The following is a 23315-nucleotide window of genomic DNA, read 5'->3' on the forward strand; positions in this document are numbered from 1 at the left end:
GCAGAGGGCTGGATAGGGAAAGGCCAACCAATGAGGAAGAGACCCGGGACACCAGGAAGCAGGTCAAATATACAGGGGACCTTTGCAGATGGATGCTTGGGACAATTATCACTTTGTTCAAAGAGGGGAAGAAGTTAAATTGGAAGGATCTCCTCTTGAGTTGCTGTCAGACAACTAAAGAGAAGTGCTGCTTGAGAGAATCCATTCAGTCTCTCACAATTTTAGTGAACAAGTTGTCCAAATGTGGCTTACGTAATTTGTATAGGAATCAATACAGATTCTTCAATATGTGTGTTTATGTGCACGAAAGAGACCAAGTACATGAATAATTCCTGTCTCCAAGGAAAAGATTTTTATTTTTTCAGAATTCTTAAAGAAAAACCCATGTAGCTGTTCCGTTAAAATACAAGGTTCATTAAATAAAGGAGATTAATTACTCACATCTTGATCTGACAGTTTTTCCACTATCATTTCTTCCAATTCCTCTTTAATCAGCCATCTGCTGCCAATCAGGTTTCTGTTTAAAATATCACATATATTCTCTTTTTAACTAATCATGCAATTAGACTAAGATTGCAAAGGGCCACACATACAGTCACACTTCATTTGGAAATATACTTGTCTTTTACTTTGAATAAGTGAAAGTTACATTCATAAACTTTCTATTCCCAAAAGCAAAGAGCAGTAGCTCCAGGGTCGTAATTTTACTTTATTAACAAGTAATATTTCTAAAGTGGTTGAGAGTTACAAGTCCGGCCATCAAGTTTAGTTGAAAGGCAACTTTCAGCAGCATTCTAATGCATATGCAAATCAGCTGTACCAGAATGAAATTTAATACACAAGATTTCAAAAAACACAACACAAAAGACCGCAAACATAGCTAGAAATAGTATTTCATCTTCCCCATAACTCTTCCCTTCTATCTAGTGGTAATTTCAGGGTGTGAAGCACTGAAGTAGAAAGGGAATTCTTCTGGGATTTCAACACCTTATCTAGATCAGCTCTGGTGCAAGACAGACTGACCAGTTGCTGGCCAGTTGCAGAACACTCAGTTCCTGGAGGGATGACGTGCATCAAAAATAGCTGCGGTAAGACACAGTAGGGGCAGCATCAGTAGGGGTAGCATAGGATTGGATTAGCCACACTTTGAAAACAAAAATAACTATCCCACTGTCTTGCCATGTGCTGCAGGCAAAAGAGAGACCAGGCATTCTCTGGTGGTGTTTGTTTCATACATCTTGTATATCTCCACACGGTGGACAGCGGAAAGATGAGCACCCCCTGGGCTTGGTGCCGTTCATTTATCAGCTTGTTCCTCTGTCCTTTAGGCTGTTTACTTTCCTCCTGTTCCTCTCATGCTTACTTTTCCTGAGCGGCTTTATCTTTTATCCCTCATTCTACCTCTTCGCTTCATTTTTCAAGAAGAATTCTGTCTCTTCATGATAAACCTTTCCCTCCAATTGATGTCTATTGAAACCTTACCTTTCACTAAGGCCACGTACACACCATACATTCAAAACACCCACTCAAAGGAAAATAATCCAAAAATTGTTGGGAGCGGCAGTTTACCCCGCAAAGAGCTATAGTTTCTGGCACCCTTAACAAGCTATTCTTGGGGTGGGTTTGCTTTAAATGTATGGTGTACATGCAGCCCAAACCTAGTCCTAACAAGGGGTGCTGCTGTTGTTGTTTTTTGGAAGCCTTTTAACCTTCTTGTCAGGGATTTCAACAGTCACTGTTTTCCCAGCGCTCGGCTTCAACTTCCTCCTCCAATTTCATTTTCTTTTGGCCTTCCTAAACCGCACCTTGGATAAGTCTTCCTTGTACCACCACTCCAAGTAATGGCTCATCCTTTGGTACCAGCTGGTTCTCCTCAGCAAACGATTCGTTTCCTGAAGGTGTCCCAGTGCCAATTCAGTCTGACATATCTTGGCTCTGCACACAATCATTTGGATGACGATCAATCCAAGGCAAAGAGGGAAGGCATACAGAGGAGGCTGTCCCCCATGAGGAAATCATTTCTAAATGTGAAAACAAAGGAAAGACTGTGGAGAATTTCTTTGGGGGCTGTTACATTCACCACAGGGATACTAGCAAAAGCGACATGTGCAGTTTCAACTCTTAATCAAGGAGGTGAAAGGCAAGTCTCTCTCTCAACACTGTGTTTGCTCTTCATTCCTGCTCTAAGTTCTGCTCTTTTTCCAAGCCAGGCAAAGTCTTTCCCCACAGACTCTTATCACTCACTGTATGAGCTACCTCTGCTTTAACTTTGACTCATTCCTAAAACCTTTCACTTCATCCGTCTCCCTCATATACCACTGAAAAGCTTACCTTTAAGAAAGGATAAACACAATAAAGCCGGAGTACCTATCAACTCTCCACTCCTCAATAGTCTCCTTTGCTTACCTCCCAATTCTCACCTATTTCAGACCATAATGTATTGACACCATTTCCTCCCACCACTGCTCCTGCTAGTTAGGAATGATGGGAGTTGTAGTGCAACAACATCTGGGGACCCAAGGTTGAGAAAGGCTAGCCTAGGCTAATAATAACACATAACATGATATATCTTGAAAATCTTGTTTGAGAACTGCATCTGCATCCCTCATCCCCAACATACTTTTATTATGATCACAAAGAGACAACTTACAACTGGGATTTGTTCTCAGGCGGTAGTAATCCTTGAGCACGGATTCGTTCTTGGTGTTCCTCAACACGAAGTAGCTTACCATACAATTCCTAGAATAAGTACAAGGGTGAACTCGACTTAAAACCTTCTGCTGAAAATTTTGGCATCAAGTATCAGTTAGAAGTTCAACATTAATGTCTCACAACTAATCTGTAGAAAGGACTCTATTACGTGAAAATGGAGACAATGTACGTACTTTTGTAACCCAAGAAAATCCTTAATAAAAACATTTATTTTATGTGTGTTAGTTCAACTGCAAGAATACAGTACCACAACTCCCATATTTCCCCCCCTGAACTGTGTTACAAAGGGGCATAGCACATACCTTAACTAATTTCAGTTATAACAAACCATAGTGACCAGTGGTTTGTCTGTAGTAATAACCAAAAGAAAAACAATGTAATTCTTCAAACAATCCAGGCTCTTTAGCTGTAGAATCACTCCATTTAAGCCAGGACACAAAAGAATAAGGACGTTTACCCGATCACAACTTCCTAAAAAGAGGTTCTGATTGAGCACTCGACAATGGTGTATCTGTCTCTAAACAAACCATAAATGATAAGCCGAGAACAAACCTTGCCTTCCAATTGTGGTTTGTTTGGAGAGAAACAAACCACAAGTCCAAGTTGCACATAATGGTAAATCGGCTGTTGGTTTGCTTCCTCCCAGAACAGCAGTAGCAAGAGCCGGGGAGTAGCACACTATAAAGCAGCATGCTGCTCAATCATATAAAACCATAGTTTGTTGATTTATTTTCAATTATGGATAAAATTTTAATGTTATGTGTAAAGGAGGCCCGAGTTTGTGAAAACCTAATCAAGAAAGATTATGTCAACAGGGGCAGAACTGATTCACTACATTTCTTGGCTTATAAGAAAATTATTCAGTATACAGCTGCAAATAAAATGTTTTTAAGTGTGTTTTAAGTGCAATATACAATGTGGCACTAGATGGCAATGGTAAGCCTTATGAAAAATTCATTGTGTTTTTAAAAAACACTTTTAAAAAAAAAACATTTTCAGAATGTTTTCTATATGTGTGTAGATTCCACCTTTGAATCAGGTTCCAGGAACTGATATACTTTCTATTACATTCTTCTCTACGTACCAGCAACCCAGGCAATTCAGGACCTTTGGAAGAGGGTGGGATAAGAGATGGTCTTGCCCATGTAAGAAATACAACACTGCTGACTACCCTTTTAAAATGGAAGCTTGTCACATGAAGCTAGCCAAACCATAAAAATTACAGTGCACACTGGCACATCCATCTCTACTCTTCTCTATAACAATCTGATAGCAGGCTCTGAAAACTTCCTTCAAGCCTATATGGCGGAAGATTACAGGTTGCTATGTCCCATTATCCTTGCGAGGTCCTTCACTCTTAAGATTGGTAATGATGCTCTACATGGATGGAAAAAGAGGAAGATGTTGCTTCACTTATTGTGTTAGCTGGAATTATAGTTTGTTCAAAAAGCTACATGGCCACTTTACTCCATTATGATTCTAACCACATGGTGAATTGGTCGTTTCCCATTTGTAGCCATGCAGTGAACAAACGGTTACCTACACTTGGGATTTGTCTTCTAGTTTCTCAGACTGAACATTTGCACACCAATATGTTTTGGAGCCCTTACCACATAACCTCTCTAGTTTCAGAGTCTTCAGCTTACTATGCCTGGACATGAATCTCTGGGTTATTTGTGGGGCATAGGAATCCGTTCATTTCCCCCCCAAAAAATATAGTCCAGCCAACCACATGGTCTGAAGGATGGTAGACCGGCCCACGGCTGAAAAAGGTTGCTGACTCCTGGAGGTGATAATAGCCCACAGAATATTGTATAGCTGCTATAGCACCTCAAAGGATGGGCATTTTCAGTTCACCTTTGGCTAAATGTATTTCGCCACCCTCACTTATTTTCTCAAATATAGTCTACATGGGGGGGGGGGAGGAAGATAACCTAAAGAGTTTTTATCTACTGACAGGGTACATTGTGACATGGGAAGTTTTACTTGCTCATTTCAGATCCCATTTCCTTCATTCCTCAAAACACTCTGGCTGTTCTTAAATTTTATTGATGTGCATAGCTATAAAGGAAGGCATGTGCAAAATTATTTGCAGGATAACAAATCAATGGACAGGATAATGATGCATGCTATCTTGCAACGGTATAAGAATCTGAGAAGCATGTCACCCGGCAAACGTTCACATCTGAAACATTTCAGAAAGGAATTCTTGCTTCTTCAAAACGGATAGGTGAAGATTTAACTAACAGTTTCCAGAGGCAACAGCAAAGTCATAAATATACATGCCTATATCCCTTACAAATGTGGCCATTATGCAGTAGATTTTATAAGATACTTGTGAGCCATATATATATTGTCATAAAACAGGAGGACTGCATCCTCGATCTTGTCAATTAACAAGACAGGCAGTTTTAAACAAAGCTGTTGCTGAATAGTAAGTTAAGAGCAGGCACCAGGCTACTGGATCTTTGAAATATATCTTGAACAAACATAGTAGGTTATCAGCATCATCAATACATTTAGACTTGGTTCTCTTGCCCCCAGTCTCAGAAGCACTGGAGAGAGGAAATAGGTGGAGTTCATATGCAACCAATATCTTAGAATGCCAGACACAGATTCTATAAGTTGGAAAACATCCTTCTGGTCTGTTTTTGTATTCTGTTTCTTAATTTGTTACATATAGCTGTACATATACGACATAACATGTTTGGGTTTTCAATGCCTTTCTAAACAAGCCAATGGTGCAACCTTGTAAAAGATGAATGATATTCTGAAGACTTCTAGTACAGCGGTTCCCAATTAGTGGTTCGCACAAATATAAGAATTTAAGGGGTTAAGACATTTCAGGATGCAGTTGAATCTGCAACTAAAGAAACCATTTACATCCCAAGGCAAACTCTTTTCAACAAGCAGAGAAACAAAGATGAAAATGGGAATAGAAATGCTAAAGTAATAATAAGCTTTAACATGTAAGCAGCATATGAAATGGAATATACAAGATGGATGGTGGTCAATGTAAATGCTACAAGGAAGCCTATTCATATGGCATCAGATAACCTATATAAATGACAGGGTGGTTGGCTCAACTGAAATAAATAACTGAAATATGACAGTAAAGCAAATGGTAATGGACACATGTAGGCAAAAATGTATTTTATCAAATTTTTAAATACTGCAAATTATAAAAAGACCATGTGCACAAGATGCAGTAAAAAAGTGAAATTATTTTACATTTACTTTTTAAAGTGACAGTTTGGCACTTAAGAAGTATCTCTCTAATTTCCATTAGCCTGTGATTCTCATCTTTAACACCCTTACACATGTTTCACATTTCCTAAGCAGAAGATAGGATGAATCCTATTCAATGAAATGATCCATATCATTCTTTTTAATGAAGACATCTCTAAATGGCCTGACACAACTTAAGTAAATTTACAAATATCCTACAATGATTACATTTCTGTTTGTCAAAAGGATTTCGTGTGCAGGAAGATTTTAATCAAGTGGTGAGCACAGCTATTCTTTGAAAAGGCCGTGTGTCTCAGGAAAACCTCACATGCCGCTTTCAAAAGGCAAGCAATGGGTAGAAAAAAAGGGGAAAAAAAGTTTGGCGCCTTGTAATTTTTTTTTTAATTTCTTCATTATGATGGAATGCAACAAAACATCTTGCCCTTGGCTTGCTCTGTTTCAGCCAAAACAAATGCAAATGGCCTGTCAGATGACAGCTGCTTGATAAGGCTCCTCGACAAGACCTGCATGCTTTACTTTTTCCCGTGAAACTTGGGATGAAAGGCAGAAGGCAGGAAGAGAATTAATGTAGCATACAGTCTAAAGGCAATGCTACAACCGTGATTAAGTAGAAAAGCTAAAAGGCACAGATTTTCCACAGCCTCTCTGCGTGCAACCCATCCGTGTAACAAGTTGACAGGCCTAGCGCGTCAGCTCCATCATCCTCTCCGACAGCTAAAACGCAGCGCTGCATCCCTTTTCAGAGAAAATTTGCGTCTGCACCATGAAGCGTTGTACATTATTTCTTAGCACTGCAGGGGGCTCAAGTCCATATGGAACCTTCACAAATATTACCACAGATCAAACCAGCAGCGTTTCGAGGCAGATTTGACATACCTATTTAAATGAACAGTAGGGGTCCTCAGGCTGCCTCAGGCTGTGCAGGAGAAAACCTCTCTGGAAAGCCTACGCTGCAGCTCCATTACTCAGCAAAGACACACTCTACATTTATCATTCATTTCATTTCTGCCAGGGCAAGAAGCTCATTTGCCCAAGGTCAACCAAAAGAAAAAATAATTCCTCTCTTCTCCCTCTACAGAAATAAATGTACCTGACAAGTGGGGATTTTGTCCTTTGGGTGTGTGGAGTACAAACACACACCAGATAATTCTAAAATGCACAGTAAAGCCATGGTGGGTTTTTTTTTTGTTTTTTTTTACAGAGGAAGTCCTCTAAATGGTACTGCAACCAGAAGCAGATACCAAGGGAAACAAGAGTTCAACGGCATCACCAGGCAGAAAAGTTATCAGATGACAAAAATAAATAAATCATTTTTATAACGCAACTTCAGTACACAATTCATTCTACTAGAAGATTCTTCCACAAAGTCAGCGAATCAAGTTCCACAAATAGACAACATGCATCAAATACTATCAATATGTTGCTTCTGTAGGAAATAGGTTCAGAGATTCTTTAGTGATGCCCTTCGGATATTCTTGGGACTCCAACTCCCATCAGCTACAACTTGCATGGCCAATGGTCAGGAATGATAGGAAATGTAGTCCTGCTATATCTGAACGGCACTATATTAGCTACCCACGCTTTAGTGGATTGTTATGTAGGAGTCACTAGAAATCACAGTATGGGCTCAACTAAGAATTGCCTTGCTGGACTGACCAAAATCCCATCTAATCCAGAAATTCAGCTGTGGCAAGCTAGACAGATACACTGTTTCTTAACATGGATGTCTGATGCCTAGCAATTACAGTTAATAGGCATGGAGAGATGTTTCCTCCTGTACCTTACTGGGTAGTGTTCGACAGTACTTGAACAGACTTTTAATCTACCTACTAATTTTTACAACTGCTGATAAATTTCACAAAAAGCCTTTCTGTTAATCCCATGCCCATACTTCAAAGGTGTCATTTTCTTTTGGACCTGGGGAAGGAAGGGACTTGTCTGTAAGTTCATAAACACCTGTTCTTAAAAGAAAAAGAAAAAGGGGGGGGGGAGGCAGCTGCAGACTTTATTTACCATACTGATGCAGGACAATTGCATAAAATTAAAGCTAGATTTCTTACAGCTTACCAAACAAAACAAGTCAGATGGGAAATCAGCTCACTTGTTTAGTGACCACCTAAAGTGTGAAGTGAGATGTGCAAGGGCAGCAGAAAAAAGGAAAGAAAGGACAAGCTAAGTACTAACACAACAACCACAATGTTCAGGCATGAGGCTTAGGATTTCTACCACTACCAATGTTCACGTCCTAACACAATGCAGTAGTGGGCAACATTGTCTACCTAGATTTGTACCAGCCCCGAGTCAGTGTCAAAGGGGATTTAGATAACCGAGAGCCACAAAGTACCCATGATCTATGGAGAGGCTGTTCTTTGTAGCCTCCGAGTAAGTGGTTGAGGCTAGTGCTTTACTCAGGGCCCAGATTCTAAACAAAGCAATGTGAACTCTAGTGGAACGCATACCAATTCTCATGTTTGAAACGGTAGGATAGCTGCCAGTCAAAACACAGCACTGGCCCCTTGCGGATTTACTGTGTCCCCAAATGTCAAGCTATTACACGCAAATGTAAGTTAAAGCTTTAAACCTGCTTCACACATTATCTAATACGGCTGTCTGTAAGAAACGTCTAGTCACCTTCTGCAACTTTCCTCTCCTTCAAGAATACTGTACATTTTTAAAAGGATTACCGTATGAATTTGCCTCTGGTCATCTTTGGTTGGTATTTTACTTATCACAGCCTGAAATTCTTTCGTAGCAAGACCTGTTTAATAACTGTGGGGGAAACCAAAGCTAATAGTCATTCCTTCCTTTGGTAATGAGTTTGCCCTGAGAAAATTACGACAAACATACACATTACGCAATAGGTGACCGTTATTTTGGTCCACTAGAAAAAAAATAAATTAGATAACTTACATGCATTACAGAATAATAGGACTGCTTGCCAGTGTAAAAGAGAAAGTGAAATGGGCGGCCATCTTTGTCCCACTGGATTGCTTAAGGAAAGGAAACAAGGAAACAAAAGTAATGGTAATTACAGATGTCTAAAAAAACAAACTACAGTTTAAACAGCACACTGTTCAGAGAATGCCAGGATATTCTCTGTGGTTAATTTTTTAATAAAAAGACAACGTTGGCACCACAATCTCAACTAATAATTTATCCCACTGCTTAAACACGCTAAGGTTATGATCCTGTCTAATATGTGACAGTTCTTCACTCTAAGCTTATTACCTCTCAGCCTGGTCTTACTGGTCACAGAAACTAAGCATTTATAGAAATATCTAGCATATTAAAAATGCACATACTACCTCAGCCTTATCTATTTGCAGCTAAATATGCTTATTTCTATAATATAGCCCAATACTAGCTCCCACTGATCTAAACAGAACTCGCTTCCAAGTGTTCATGCTCTGTATTGCAAACTCAAGTCGGCATCAGGCACATTTACACAGGGAATTATAGCAAAGCACACACAGAAGAGAAACCAACAAGAATGAACTGGTATGAAAAGTGCAGCTCCAGATTAGATAAAGATATACCAGCAATATAGAGCTGCAACTGCGGCAATAGGCTGTGGTCAGCTCTTTTAAAAACATATACTGCACCCCTCAATCTAAAAAGTCAAGATATTTAAGGACCAAGATTTGTGAACCTTAAGGATAAGATGTAAACACTGTGATTAGTGACTGCAGAAAGCTTTAACCACCACCTAAAAGGTACCGGTAAAAAGTTGTGGAATTCCACTGTCCCAATATTACTTTTTCGTTGCAGTCGCCAATAAATTTCACGATCTCTTTGGTCAACTGAGAAATGACCATAGGAAGATTAAAAGGAGAGCAAAATAACAAATAAAGGAATCACACAAATATGGCCTGGGATCCAAAGGGCCTGGTAAATTATTCTGCATACCCAAAGAGGATTGAACTTGTTTTATTATTTTTACTATACAGTATCCTCAACCCCCCAATGACACACAGCAAGCCACTTCTGAAACAGGTATTCCGAAGCAGTCTGTGATGTGTCAAGGGTATCTTTACTTCCTAGTGAGGAAACAAACATATAAAAACCCAGTGGGCATGGCAAAATTCTATGCGCACATTTAGTAGCTTTTTGTATCCTAGCTTTTGTGTACATGTGAAAATAACAGAAAACAACTTAAGTGGTTTCACATACACAGTCTATCTCCACATACCTCTTTGCTTTGGAAACATTTCTTCAGGATGCTGTTTAAAAATATAATAAAATAGAAAAATGTTAGCACAATTGATACAAAATCTCTCTTTATATCTAAAGCACTGAATCATGTTCTTACCTTCATTACAGGTCTGGCCCTTTTTTCAAACAGACCAGAAGGAAAGAGATAGGCAATAGCTTTCTGCAAAAAGAGAAAAATAAGACTTTGTTTAAAAAAACCCCACACAACTTTATAGATAATCATAGGGTCATAAATTAGAGCCCCCATCTCAGGAAATCTAGCACAGGGATGGGTAGACTTCATGCCTGTGGGATCTCTACCCTTTGACTTTCTTTTTACTAGATCTCCAAGGATCACCAAGTTGAGGTAGGTAAAAAATACCAGTGGAGAGGCAGATGGACCGACATATAGTATTAATTAAGAAGCAGGGCCTCTGAGCACATGCTAAGCCCCAGAACAAAACTCACAGTCCTTTCACACACAAATTCACTCCTGATTTCCTCCTAAGCCTTCTTTGTTTCAGCTGTCTTATTTTGGATGGAAAGTACCCTTTGTGTTCTTGCCATTGTTCAACGACTGGGAGACAGAAACCCTTGTCAATCTGCTGCAAATCACTCCGAGGTCTACTGGCAGATCATGGTCTCCTTTCAGCCGGCTACATAAATTTGCCTACGATTCATCAACTCAGATAATATTAACTGTCAAGGTTAAACTCCTACACTACCTTCCTAATTTGGGAACATGTATACTCCAATACCCTCTGTTTGCTTTAGGATGCTGGAGAAGGGAACAGAGTGTTGTTTACCAACAGTTAGCAGGAGTTTGCCAGACCAGCTTATTTTGCTTTGGCCTATGCTTCCAGAGAGAGGAGGAGCTCTATCCTTGACATCAGCTGCAACTTTCTCTAAAGCATCAGTACATCATCATTATGTGACTTCTAGCAGGTCAAAATAGCTGGCCCTGATACACTCTTACTGGCTGCTGCCCTTTTTTTATCATCACCAATTTTATGATTTGCATTGTTGTGAGTTGCAGGGTGGGAGGGAGGTTATATGCCTGAGTCCCTTCTAATTCCTGGATCCAGTAAGGGTTGAAATCTAAGTAAGGATGGGCCATTAAGGTAACAAAGGAAGTGACTCTGTGCCAGACAGCCCCCTCCCTCAACTCACTGGTAGTTAGAAAGGGAAAGGCCAGGGTTGGGATTTGTGTGAGAGAGCTAGAAGCAAAGGCCAGACAGCTGGGAGAGACAGAACCATGCCTGATTCCTATTTGAATCCAAGCCTGCGGCTATGAGAGAAGCAAGACCCTCTTGGGGTGTTAATGCCGTGAGCCCCCTCCATCATAAGCTCAGGTTGTGTATATGTGTAAATAAACTTTATATCTTAAAGACACCACAGTATCAGATATCCCTCATTCCAAGGAAACCAAATCCTGGGTAAGCGCCTGGAACCCCTGGAATCTCACACCGCTCAGAGATTGGGGTGTATGCTTTTCGGAAAGAAGTACCCGATTTCGTTGTGTTGTGTCCAGACACCAATCCTTAAATAGGAAAGACATTGTCTTTTCATGGAGGACACACAGAACCAGTGGAGGCTCCAGATGAAGAGTGGGAGGTGGGTTTTGCCAGTGAGTTCTATCCACAAACAGTTTAGATCCAACCCATTGAGACCAACTTGTAAGAAAATAGCTCCAACTCTTGACACCTCAAGTCTGCATAAGGTCTGATGCACATGCATGCATTTCCCCCCACTTGGTTCAGGCTGCAGGTGAAAGCGCTTGCAAGTGCTAGCTATTTCCAACTTTTCAGCAAACAAGGAAGTCCGTAATAGCTCTGAGTTTCATGTCAGCAGAGTACATGAAGCTCTGAGTTGGGCTAATGTGTTTACATTGGTGTGCTAGGAAGATATCCAGTATGACATCTCAATAATTTTAAAGCTATCTAATATAGCATACCTGTAGCACAGAGGTTACGTAAAATTATGTAAAATTCATTATGATTCTGAACCTTGAACTGTTGCATTAAGAAATACTAGTGCAAGCAAAATTCGTCTACAATGAGAAGAAAAAGTCTCAAGTCTGCAGTTAATATTTCTCTCTCTGAAGAATTGTGTTGTATTGCTGGTTACATTAACTCAAGGCTATTACACACTGATAATACTTTCTGTGGACACAGATTGGTTTGTCAACGCTATCAACCCACTTAATATGCGTGGAGTGTATAAAGACCTCACCTATTACTTTATTAATACCCTATTGGCATTCCAAACAGAAATTCTGAGAATTCAGCAGCAAACAGAAAGGATTAACTTGATTTTCTGGAATGGTATTTTGATTCTCTTAGTGACTTGATGAATTCCCATTTGTTAGTCAATGGGGATATTGTACATATACAGAGCAGGTGAACATTCATTTGTGAACAAATGGGGATTAATTATAATGACAATAGAAAAACCCACTGCAAGCCAACGGATATTAAACACCATATAAAATAACATATCAAAAGAATATATTATGGAATACTGGGACCGTCTATGTATACTTATTAAGTAGTCTCTTCAATGCCAGCTTCTGCTTGATGATTCAAACAATAATTTCAGCCACAAGAGCACAAACACTGACTGTTACATATCTGTAATTAAAGCAGAACAGAATATTGCCTGTGTACATGCTAAAGAGGTAGAAAACGAGACGAAGGCAATGATGAGCACAAACTGTAAGTACTCTGCACAAGATTTTTCAAGGACCTGCTTCTTTCTTGGTAGCATTCCCACATCACTGAATGGTAAGAGATCCACTTGGCTCCTCATTGAAAATCTGAACTGAAACCAAATGGCTAAAATGGATTCACATGAACATGCAATCCCAAGTAAGGAATTTCCAATAAAATTTCTATCAAAAAGATTGACAATAGCAAAACTTTTTGCTGGTATATCATAGAATGGTAGCGTTGGAAGGGACCAGGAGGATCATCTAGTCCAGGCACTCCCAAACGGCGCCCCTCCAGATGTTTTGGCCTACAACTCCCATGATCCCTAGCTAACAGGACCAGTGGTCAGGGATGATGGGAATTGTAGTCCAAAACATCTGGAGGGCCGAAGTTTGGGGATGCATGATCTAGTCCAACCCCCTGCACTGCAGGAATCTTTTGCCCAACATGGGGCTCGAACTCACAACCCTGAGATTAAAATGATCATGCTCAACCTGAGCTAACCTGCAACCTTAAAATCATACTTTTGGGGTGATCTGAGATAGCAAGAAGGACACATATATCTAGACTGCAGACACAGGAAGATCCAGCTTCTAGTGCTGCTCATATCTATCATGCAAGGGCGTACTTGAGCACAAATGTATGGCACTCTAATGGACAACGACCTAAAGGTGTGACTTACTGTGCAATGCTAGCATTAGAAAGCTTGTTGTGCCAACATCAGGACTCCTTCAGTGCTATTAGGATGCTGAAATCTTAAGTCACAACCCCGTTACTGTTCTACAGATCCATGCCTCTTTTCACCTCATTATGTGGCTTCCAATGAAAATTCTAATGTTTTCATTCATATCGTGTCATCGGGAAGCCCAAGGTGGTATGTACATAGGGATCTTAAGCAGTCCACTCACTGGTGATGCTTAGCTTCAGCAAGGCTACTGCAGTTGGTGCTCTCAGACCACAACACTTTTTTGTGTTTTAAAGAAAACTTTAAAATGGTTAAAAATCACAGCTGGAAGCCCGATTTCTTGTGGACATCTGTATATATGAAGACCGTGCTTTACAGAAGCAGCTCACCGCATCTAACTCCTTAAACCAGGGGTTCCCAACAAAATTTTCTCGAGGACCCCTCATCGAGCCGCTATTGTGACAAGGACCCCCATTAATTCCTAATCCTAAAATTAAAAAGTGAGAGCCAAATTAAGAGTCTTTTTATATTTTATATTTATACATTTTTTACAGTTACAACAGAGTACTCCATCAGTATACAGTTAGTTTTAATTTTCAGTTCTTAATGAGATGAGTTAAATCTGTCCTTTGAGTCCATTATTTCTGAAATATTAGGTTCCAAACTTGAAACTTTCACTCTGAAATCCGACCGCATGTCGAGCCGATTCCTATATTTGTTTTTCATGAAACACATGGAAGAAAATGCTTGCTCACACCGATGTGGTTGCAAATGGAAGGATCTTTTTCATTGCCTTATCTCCAAGCTTCTTGTAGTCCTTGCGGCATACAGCAGAACTACTGCCTCTATCTAATTCTAGTTTTGCGCTAGACTCTGCTCATGCAGGAAGCGGCCAAAACAAAAAATCTGTTATCATACGAAATATATTTAATATATTTTTTATTCTAATAGGATCTTGAGGACCCCTCTGGCATAGCTCGCGGACCCCTGGGGGTCCCCGGACCACCTGTTGGGAACCACTGCCTTAAACGCAGGGCAGCCTCAGATGTGATCTTTGGTGCAATGCAAGATCCTGATGCCGAATGAAATAAGAGAGAAACTGTGGCACACAAGCGCAAGTAAGAAGGTGCTTTGTTTTACAATTGCGGTTCAGTATTAATATGATGGAAATCTTTGGAGGCCCATGTGTTTCTCCAAGTGCCTTAGGGTCCTAAAAGAGACAAAATACGCTGGGCCTGTGCCAAGATTAGAGGCCGGCACTTCAGTAGCAGACGGGTGCCCTCACATTTCCCAAAAAGTAACCTGCAACTACTAGAGCAGTGCTGGTGAGCTAACCAATGCACCCTACAAATAACACTTTCAAGTCCATTCCTTCTATGAAAAAGAAACAAACTCCTGATGACTCACCTCTCATTTCTCCTCTACCAAAAAGTTCTAATTTATTTTTTTAATTGAGACTTTAAAGAAAAGGTGTGGCATTCAACTAAGTTTTACTCAAAGTAATCCCACTGCCATTAATGTGGCCGGGGCAACCCAGCCAGATGGGTGGAGTGTAAATAATAAAATTGTTACTATTGTTAATGGACCCGACTTAGTCACGTTCAGCAATTTCTCTTATTTTATTACTTTATTTATTTATATCCCACCCTTTCCTCACGCTGGAACTCAAGGCAGCTTACACAAAATGAAACAGCCTACAAGGAGCACAGCTTAGTTGACTACCACCCAAATAATTCTGTTCAAACAACGAAAGAAGCTGAAAGAAAGCATCCAGTTCAAATTACAGGTGTCTTGAAAAAATTAATTATTACCAAATGTTTAATGCAGATGTATTCAATACTAGTCACGTTTATTTTTTTAAAAAAGGTTTGATTCGTATGCAACTATGGCAACAGTTTTTCAGTTTTGATTAATCTGATTGTTTTTGACTTGTCTGTCTCTTCTTTGGATAAATGTGCAAGCGGCAGCAGAGCCTATCTTAAGTCTGAAGATGGTGGGCTATAGAATTCTAGGTGACCCAAAATTATTTTATTGTAAAGTTAGTAATATGTACTCGTCTAATTTGTCTTTGATTTGTTTCATAAAAACGTGTTCCTTTATCATTATTATTTATATTCCAACTTGATATTGGGGTGGGGAGACAACGGCTTTTGCTAAGCTGAACATTCAGCTGAAATGGATCTCGAGAGGAAGGCTAAAACTGTTGCGGGAGTTATATACTCCCATATTTTCAGGATCCAGAGTAACAAAAATGTTACTCTGGATAAAGATTGTTAAGGATAAAATTAATGTAGTCTTTGGCCCCCGTTTTAAAGTGAGCTGCAATCACATGTTCTGATGTTTTATTCTCTTCTGAAATACTGCATAAGTTTCAGCCGACATGCTTTATAACATCTCCTCCAACTTTCTTCCAACTCCCTTCAAAAGCCACCTACAGCTACTTTATATTTTGGAATGAAAATCAAGGTATCATAAACCTCCCCCTTGGTAGATCTGCAGCAAAAAAGAAAGAAAGGGGTGGGGAGACATGTTCTTTTGGAGCAAAAGAGGCTTTTCCTACTCCTACACCTTTTATCCAACTCTACAATTCTACGATTCTATGAAATGCTACAAGCAGTCTGCAAATCTGTACAATCAAGACGTTTGGCTTACCCTACCCACAAACTTATTTAGTGCTCACATATACCAACAACTCTCACCTTTCTTTATAAAGCTTTGAACAAGGAAGCAGTCTTCAACAGAGGTCCGAAATAAATAACAGGATGATGTGACTGCATTTAATGGATTACAAAACATCATTCCAAGTTGGCTTGGGTACTGGTTGGGCTACCTTTTCTCTGAATGGTTATATGTTAATATCATCCAACTGTTCAAAGCTAAGGTGTGTTTATACCATACATTAAAAATGAAATCACAAAATAAAAGGATTACATTCTCAACCCAGGGAAAAGCACTAGGTCAGGACTGCAATCTCTATTAATTAGGTATCCCAGCTGGGCAGCGGGTATGCAGCTGTTAACTTGATCAATGACTTACCTAAATGTCATCTCTACTGATTCGCTTATAAATTACCAGCAAGTGAGACTAATGTACAGGTGCTAATTTATTTAAACTGTTCTCTACAGTTCTACATAGCTTTATAAACTGCATCTGGCACCTAATGTTAGCTGTCAGTTGTACTTAGACATGCCTGTCCTAACGACTCTGTTCATTAGAAATGAGCACAAATTATGAAATATTGTGAAAAATGATACATCAAATGGAATGGGCAAAGCGAATCAATTAGAGAAACTTCATACTGCATATTCACACATAGGAGAATAAAACATCCGGATTTCAGAGCACGGTCTATAATACCAATTAAAAAGCAATTGGTAGACTTCTGCAGAGTTATATATCAATTTACTGGAGTCCCCCCGCCTCTCCCCAAGACACACAGTTGTAATTTATAGCTTAACTTTTTATTTCTAGAAAATAAAACCACCAGGAAAGCACTACTCTGCGCAAAAAAATATCTCATGAACGCAATGACAACCCCGTTAACATATTTCTCTGTATGACTTGTTTCAAAACACACACATCCAAAATGCCAGTAAGAAAAAGAACCCTGGGATGTCTACTTTGGAAATGTACGACACAGGCTGATTAACAGTAGACGACAGGAGATGCATAAGTACTCATCAGAAGGAATTATTACCATTCCAAGTGTAAAGCCTGATAATTCTGCTGCCAGTGCTAAGCGGATTTTATATTTTTATAACAGAAATTTAATTATGCATAGCAGACACTGTTATACAGCCTAAGTATTTACAACACCTGATGTTATTTGAACAAGCATTACAAGTACTATGCTTTGCTAAGTAAAATGTTGTTCTTTGTTGTCTTCTCTTTTTTAAAAAAAGATAACGTGTTGAACTGGTCTTATACTTGACATCTGCAAGAAGGAGAAAATGAGATTTTTCAGGATATACCTAATTTTTCTCAAGGAAAAGTTTTCTTGAGGAGGCAGTTTGCAATAAACTAGACTTGGGCCTAACTCCTAATTCACAAAAGTTGTATCTAAAACCTCCTCTGTTTCTTGGCCACAAGGTTGGGCCTTGATACAGGATCTTAAGATTACATCATATTAGGGCTCAATATAGTTTCAGGTGACTTTTTTTCCCTTAAAGCATCTAATATTATTGGAAGGAACTGCCGGGGAAGAACCGGCATGTGTGAGTTTAAGAGTCTATCTAATTAAGACTGTTTGGAGGCAAGCTGTGTTCTAAAACACAAGGCACTAGTAAATACATATAAAAGCAGCAGTGTGGTGGGGAGATCATTTTTTGCAGAGAAAAGAGCAAAGAGTTCCACACTCTACCCATGCCTCCTCCCTGCAAAATGAATGATTGAATTATCTCTTCCCCAAATGCTTTTTCCTCGGCCAGATTTCAAGATCAAAACTTATCCCTTACAAAGGTGGGAGGGAGAGGCAGGCAACCAAGTTAGGGAACTGAGGGAAGAAAGCAGGCAAGGAATGAGTTCAACTGCCCCCTTCTTTCCCGCTGCTTCGTTCCCTCTTTGTGCAAATACACAAGGGAAAGGAACATTTCCTGTTTTGATTTTTACCAGTCCCAGCATTCAGATAGAATGCTGGCAATCACTTTGCCCAGGCTGCTGAAATTTCCCACTGCAAGATGAATCAGAGTTACTGGCCCTGGCTAGTGTAAATCAAAGCTTCTCCATCCTACGTATTAGTTGTTATACCCTCATTTCCAGGCCAGTCTTCCTTTCTGCAGAAAGAATGTTGGAGTCATCACTGACTTGTTTGGGCTACATCACTAACACCTCCTGGCTGCTGTGGCACATGCTACCTAGGATCAGAGAGAAAAGCGCCCCGGTATGTGTTTTGAACCAGCGGCATTGTTAAGAGTAGCACAGGAGTCTTGAGTCCCAGATTTTTTGGCACTGGGCTTACAGAACCACCCACCATTTTAAATTGACCAGAGCCAAATCTGTGCCACGAGCTTGTGTCCCAAATCTTAACAATCCCCCTCCAATCTCAGGGGAGGTCAGAAAGCATAGGATTGGTCTGTTAGCCTTAACAAAGTTAATAAACATGAGGAAATGCAAGTAATTCAAGCTTAAAGAACTGACTTGCTTATCATAAGGTTTTTAATGCTGACACAGACTCTCTAGTGCGTGCCTTTACATCAGAGCTGCTCAGAGATCAATGCAACTCCATATAAACATGGCTTCATGCTGAGGCATGCAATGTGGAGGTCAAAACTTGAACCAGTCTAATAAATAAATTTGTACTGGGGGGGCATATTATAAATAAATCTCTCCCTTTGTCCCAGTAGCACAAGAGCTTTTGGCTGTACACTGTAGAACCAACCAGCAAGGTGCAGGTGCCATTCTGGAAAGAATCAGGAAAAAGGATAGGACAAAGAGGGAAGATAAGAGTATTTTTTAAAAAACTGAAACAAGGAGAAGTATAATGGCATTGCTAGATCAGAAGAGTTGTGCACTATTTTGTTTTCAACCATGACCACCTACACAGCCTGCTTTTCAACATTTGTAGGTAAGTTAATGTGCTTCTGTCTTGCTTGTCCCAACACCCAGTATTCAGAGACATTCTGCATCTTTATGTGGAAGTTACATTAAACTGCAATGGCTCACAACTACTGACATTTTTGTGCCATACCATCAAAAAATAACACAGGGTAGAATGTGGTGGGGTGGGAGAGATTAGATAGGAGGGAAGAAGGAAATAATAGTTCTAATTGTTTTTTTATTTTATTTGATCAGCAAAGCACCTAACACAGGGGCAACCGGAAAGAATTAAAACTCAGTGTCAAATATGTATTGAAGTCACAAATCAAAAGCGGAACAGGCATGTTTACTCTGAATAACCTCCTGTAGGTCTTGCTCCAAAATAAGCATGCAGAGTTGCAAGCCAAGTGTTGGCCCTAAGTGATGAAAAAGGTCACTTGCAATGCTAGCTGTTATAGTATCATACATGAAACCCCAGCATAAGTCTACCCAGCAGGTCAAATTACGGGTAAATGCTTCCAAATGCTATATAAACCTTGATAGTGGTTCTTACGACCTCAGATCAAGGGGATTATCCATTAGTAGTTTTAAAAAGAACCTGCTGTGCTTTAGCAAGTTATAGTATAGAGTTTTGCAGTGTGGTGTCTGACCTCGCACAGTAGTAGGGGTAGAATCTCTATTCAGAGCCACAGTTGCAATGTTTTCTATGTATAGTAGCATTCGCTTGTACGCTGACAGTTCGATTAAAATTCACGGAGAGCTGAGGGGCTCATGCTGAAGCAAAGAGCTTTCAATTCTGAAACCCTGCAGTAAATTACTTCTCCAACTGAGCAACCATACTTACATCAATATCCGCTTGGGTAAAAGTTTCTGGATCTTCTCCCATCATGTTGGCTAAATGTCTCTTTCCTATGTTGAAATCTTCAGTCTGTTTCTTGATGAAAGCTTCCGTGTACTTTTCAGGTCCTGAAGCAGCAACATTTTTCCTCTGCACTGTTGTGGTAGTGCAGATCAGTCTTAATGTCTAGGGAAGGAAAACACAGATCACAAACCTCAAAATAAAAAGGACAGCATGGATATTGTATCAAGGCATAGAATACGGCAACCGTGCTGAAGCTAAGGTAGTCTGGACTCCTCAGTGCCTGCTTGAGACACTACCAGGGAACTCTTTTTATGCTGCCTTTATTTCACCGACAGAAGATAGGCAGGGTATAACTGCAGAAAAACACGTATACAGATGTGAGCTCACTTGAATTCTTGGGTAAATTATACTGTCCCAACTGCATAACCCATCTCACAGGGCTATTGCTGTGGAGATAAAATGCATCTTCAACTCCAATACGTTTTAAAATTTAATAAATGTTAACATAAGACAATCCACTTAATTTTCCAGTTAAATACTACTGGAACACTTCCAGGGATCTGGGGCTTGTGATTTATATGAACTGAGTGAAATTTCATTGTTCCTTCCAAACATAAAGCTCTAAAATAGAGATAGGAAACTTGTGATTCTCCAGATGTTGGATTCCAATTCCCACCAGCATCAGCCAGCAGGAGAGTTGATGGGACTTATAGCCCAGCAGCATCTGCAGGGCCACATCCCTATTCTAGAAGAAGAGGAAGAAGAAGAAAAAGAAAAAGAAGAGCACTATTCTAGAAAAGAAGTGATGTGGCAAGATTAATTATTGCTCTGTAAATATCTGGCATCTCCTCTGTAAATAAATTATCATTAGGGGCTATTGTTTTCCAAGAAACTTGGTTTTCTGAGACAGATGCCACAATGAAGCAAGTAATCGTTTGTTTTTCAAAATGCTTGCCTTTAAGCATACAAGACGTATTTTATTTACATATCCCCATCTAATATAACTAATAATCAGGTAAAGTGTTCCTATGATATTTTGGCAAGCACACAGATGAAGAAGGTAGAAGGTAGGTCTAGGTCACTTGTGGTAAGTGTTGGCAAAGTAAACAGGGGTGGGTGGGGAGGAGGAAGAGAAAAGGAACTGTAAAGAGAGTCCACTCCTTTAGAATTCTATGTGCCTAGACCTTCAATAAAACAGGTTACTTAATTTTCAATATTTCCATGCACCTGATTTTTCAGAAGCAAATGAAACTCGGGACATTCAAGAGGCCAAATTTCACACACTCAAATCCAACCTGGCTCACATCCTCTTTCATGTGTTAGCTAACAGATGTAAAAAATAATAATGATAGAAATATATATTTCTAGAGTGCACTGAGAATATATTAAGGTTGCATTTCATAAGCACATTTACTTGGAATAAGTCTCACTGAACTCAGTGTAACTAATTTACAAGAATACAGTCTTAGTACCATATATTGAATGCATGTGTGCAAATACTTATTTTTAAAGAAATTCTACACCGTTCTTGGTAAATGTTGACCAATTCTTAAAACTTCAGATTATGAGGACTCCAAAGCTTTTTAGCATATTTGCCTACCATATTGACTAAGACAGCCCATTTTAAAAGCCTGGCTGACAGTTTTGGCTGAGCAATTTACTTCCTCCCTCTTAAAACCCTAGTGTAATTGCCATCAATGCCTACTAGAGAATACAATTTCTGCTCAAAACAATGGTTGGTCCAAAAGACAGTTATCTTCTGGCTTTTATGGAATCCTGTAAGATATGGCTAGACAGATTTGTTTTTCTTTTACCAAGATAATCAGTGGGTAAGACAACTGTAATTTCAATCAAGCACTCTGCCAAAGGAACAGAAGAATCACTGGCAAAGCAGTAATGGCTCAAGCTTGGCAAAGAGCCATCCTTATGCACTACTTTATTTGTCCTGTGTTCATATTAACAAAGCTTCTCAGCAGTCTAATTATTCCATAAACAGATTACTGGAGTTGTCTCCCTGGAAAGAAACAAGAAAAAGAAATGGGAGGGTGGGAAAGAAGTTGGAAGTGAAATCTTGTAGATCTACTCAACAGTTTTGCTAGAGAGCAATTTAAGGACTTAGCCATCTAGTGGTCAAATTTTTTAGGCTACAATGTGACACATATTCTTACTTCAGTTTGAGTTCTGTGCCCTGCATGTCTAGCTATACTGCACAGATCTACGCAAAAGGAAGTCCCAAGGATTTCAAAAGATTCCCAACAAGTCACAAGCTAAACTTTCTGGCAAAGAAAGAGACACCTTTTTTGCTGTCCAATATCTGAAGTGCTGAATTCAGATATGAAATATTTTTAATAGTCTTTTGTAGAATCATAAAATTTTAGAGTTGGGAGCTACTCTAAGGATCATTTAGTCCAATGCTCCACAATGCAGGAATATGCAGCTGCCCCATATGGGCATCGAACCTGCAACCTTGGTGTTATCAGCAACACATTCTAACCAACTGAACTATCCAGGCCTTTCAACAGCAACAAACGAAGGCCTCATGCCAAAAGAAATAAAGGGTCCTTCCTATAATTCCTTGTATTACCCCTTACCAGTAGCACTGTGTCATAAAAAGCACGCCCCAGTTATGGAACCAATGGAATCTTGTCCTGATGCAACACAAGAGCATTTCTTTGGTGATATCCCAACCACCTTTTATCTGAAGTGTGCATGCACACGAAAACTCATACCAATGACAAACTTAGTTGGTCTCTAAGGTGCTACTGGAAGGAATTTTTAAATTTTGTTTCACCTTTTATGTAGTTAAATATGAGCTTTCAAGGCCTGAAAACCACTGCAGAGACAAGGACAATGATGAGTCCTAGGGAGGCAGAGAAATCAGTGGCTCTTCCCACTTTCCAGGAATAGAAAATGGTATTGGGAAAAGTGATTTCTTGGCTTTTCTCTTTTAATCTGGATAGTATTTTTCATCCATGACAGATAAATACATTAGCCTGCCCAGCTACTTTTAAGTATCGTCACGTGCTCCCTAGTTCCAAGATACAAGGTGTTCAAGAGGCAGAACACCAGGGATTTGGATGAGAAGGGCACTGGAGGTTTATGGTGTATTTGTAATATTTGCATTACTTAGAAATATATAAGCAGAGCATTAGCAGGATGATCAATCTGCCTTCACAAGGCAGATTTTGCATAAACTGTGGCTCCCCCCTACAGGTTCCACCAACTAGACTGAAACTGTTAGAAGCTGGTGAACAGGCAAGAGAGAGTGCTCTCTCTGTCTCTGTCATACACACACATGCTTTTAGACCCGACCCCTGTAGGTGAATTATCCACACTGTAGGTGAACCACCTACGCACATTATTTTTTAGTCAA

General features: G+C 39.7%; 1 protein-coding gene across 1 annotated transcript in view; it reads right to left on the bottom strand.

Moving 5' to 3' along the window:
• The window catches only part of MRPS9 (mitochondrial ribosomal protein S9), a 37447-nt gene that overhangs the window by 8373 nt on the left and 5759 nt on the right, over positions 1–23315 (bottom strand). Inside the window, exons 2-7 of the mRNA XM_035115472.3 lie at positions 19925–20104; positions 10271–10333; positions 10151–10181; positions 8872–8951; positions 2651–2739; positions 442–517 (exon numbers count right to left, since the gene is read on the bottom strand). Coding sequence (XP_034971363.1) covers positions 442–517; positions 2651–2739; positions 8872–8951; positions 10151–10181; positions 10271–10333; positions 19925–20104 — 519 coding nt within the window. The remainder of the gene's footprint in view (positions 1–441; positions 518–2650; positions 2740–8871; positions 8952–10150; positions 10182–10270; positions 10334–19924; positions 20105–23315) is intronic.

This window comes from Zootoca vivipara, chromosome 4 (genome assembly GCF_965207765.1).
Source record: "Zootoca vivipara chromosome 4, rZooViv2.hap1.1, whole genome shotgun sequence".
NCBI lineage: Eukaryota > Metazoa > Chordata > Lepidosauria > Squamata > Lacertidae > Zootoca > Zootoca vivipara.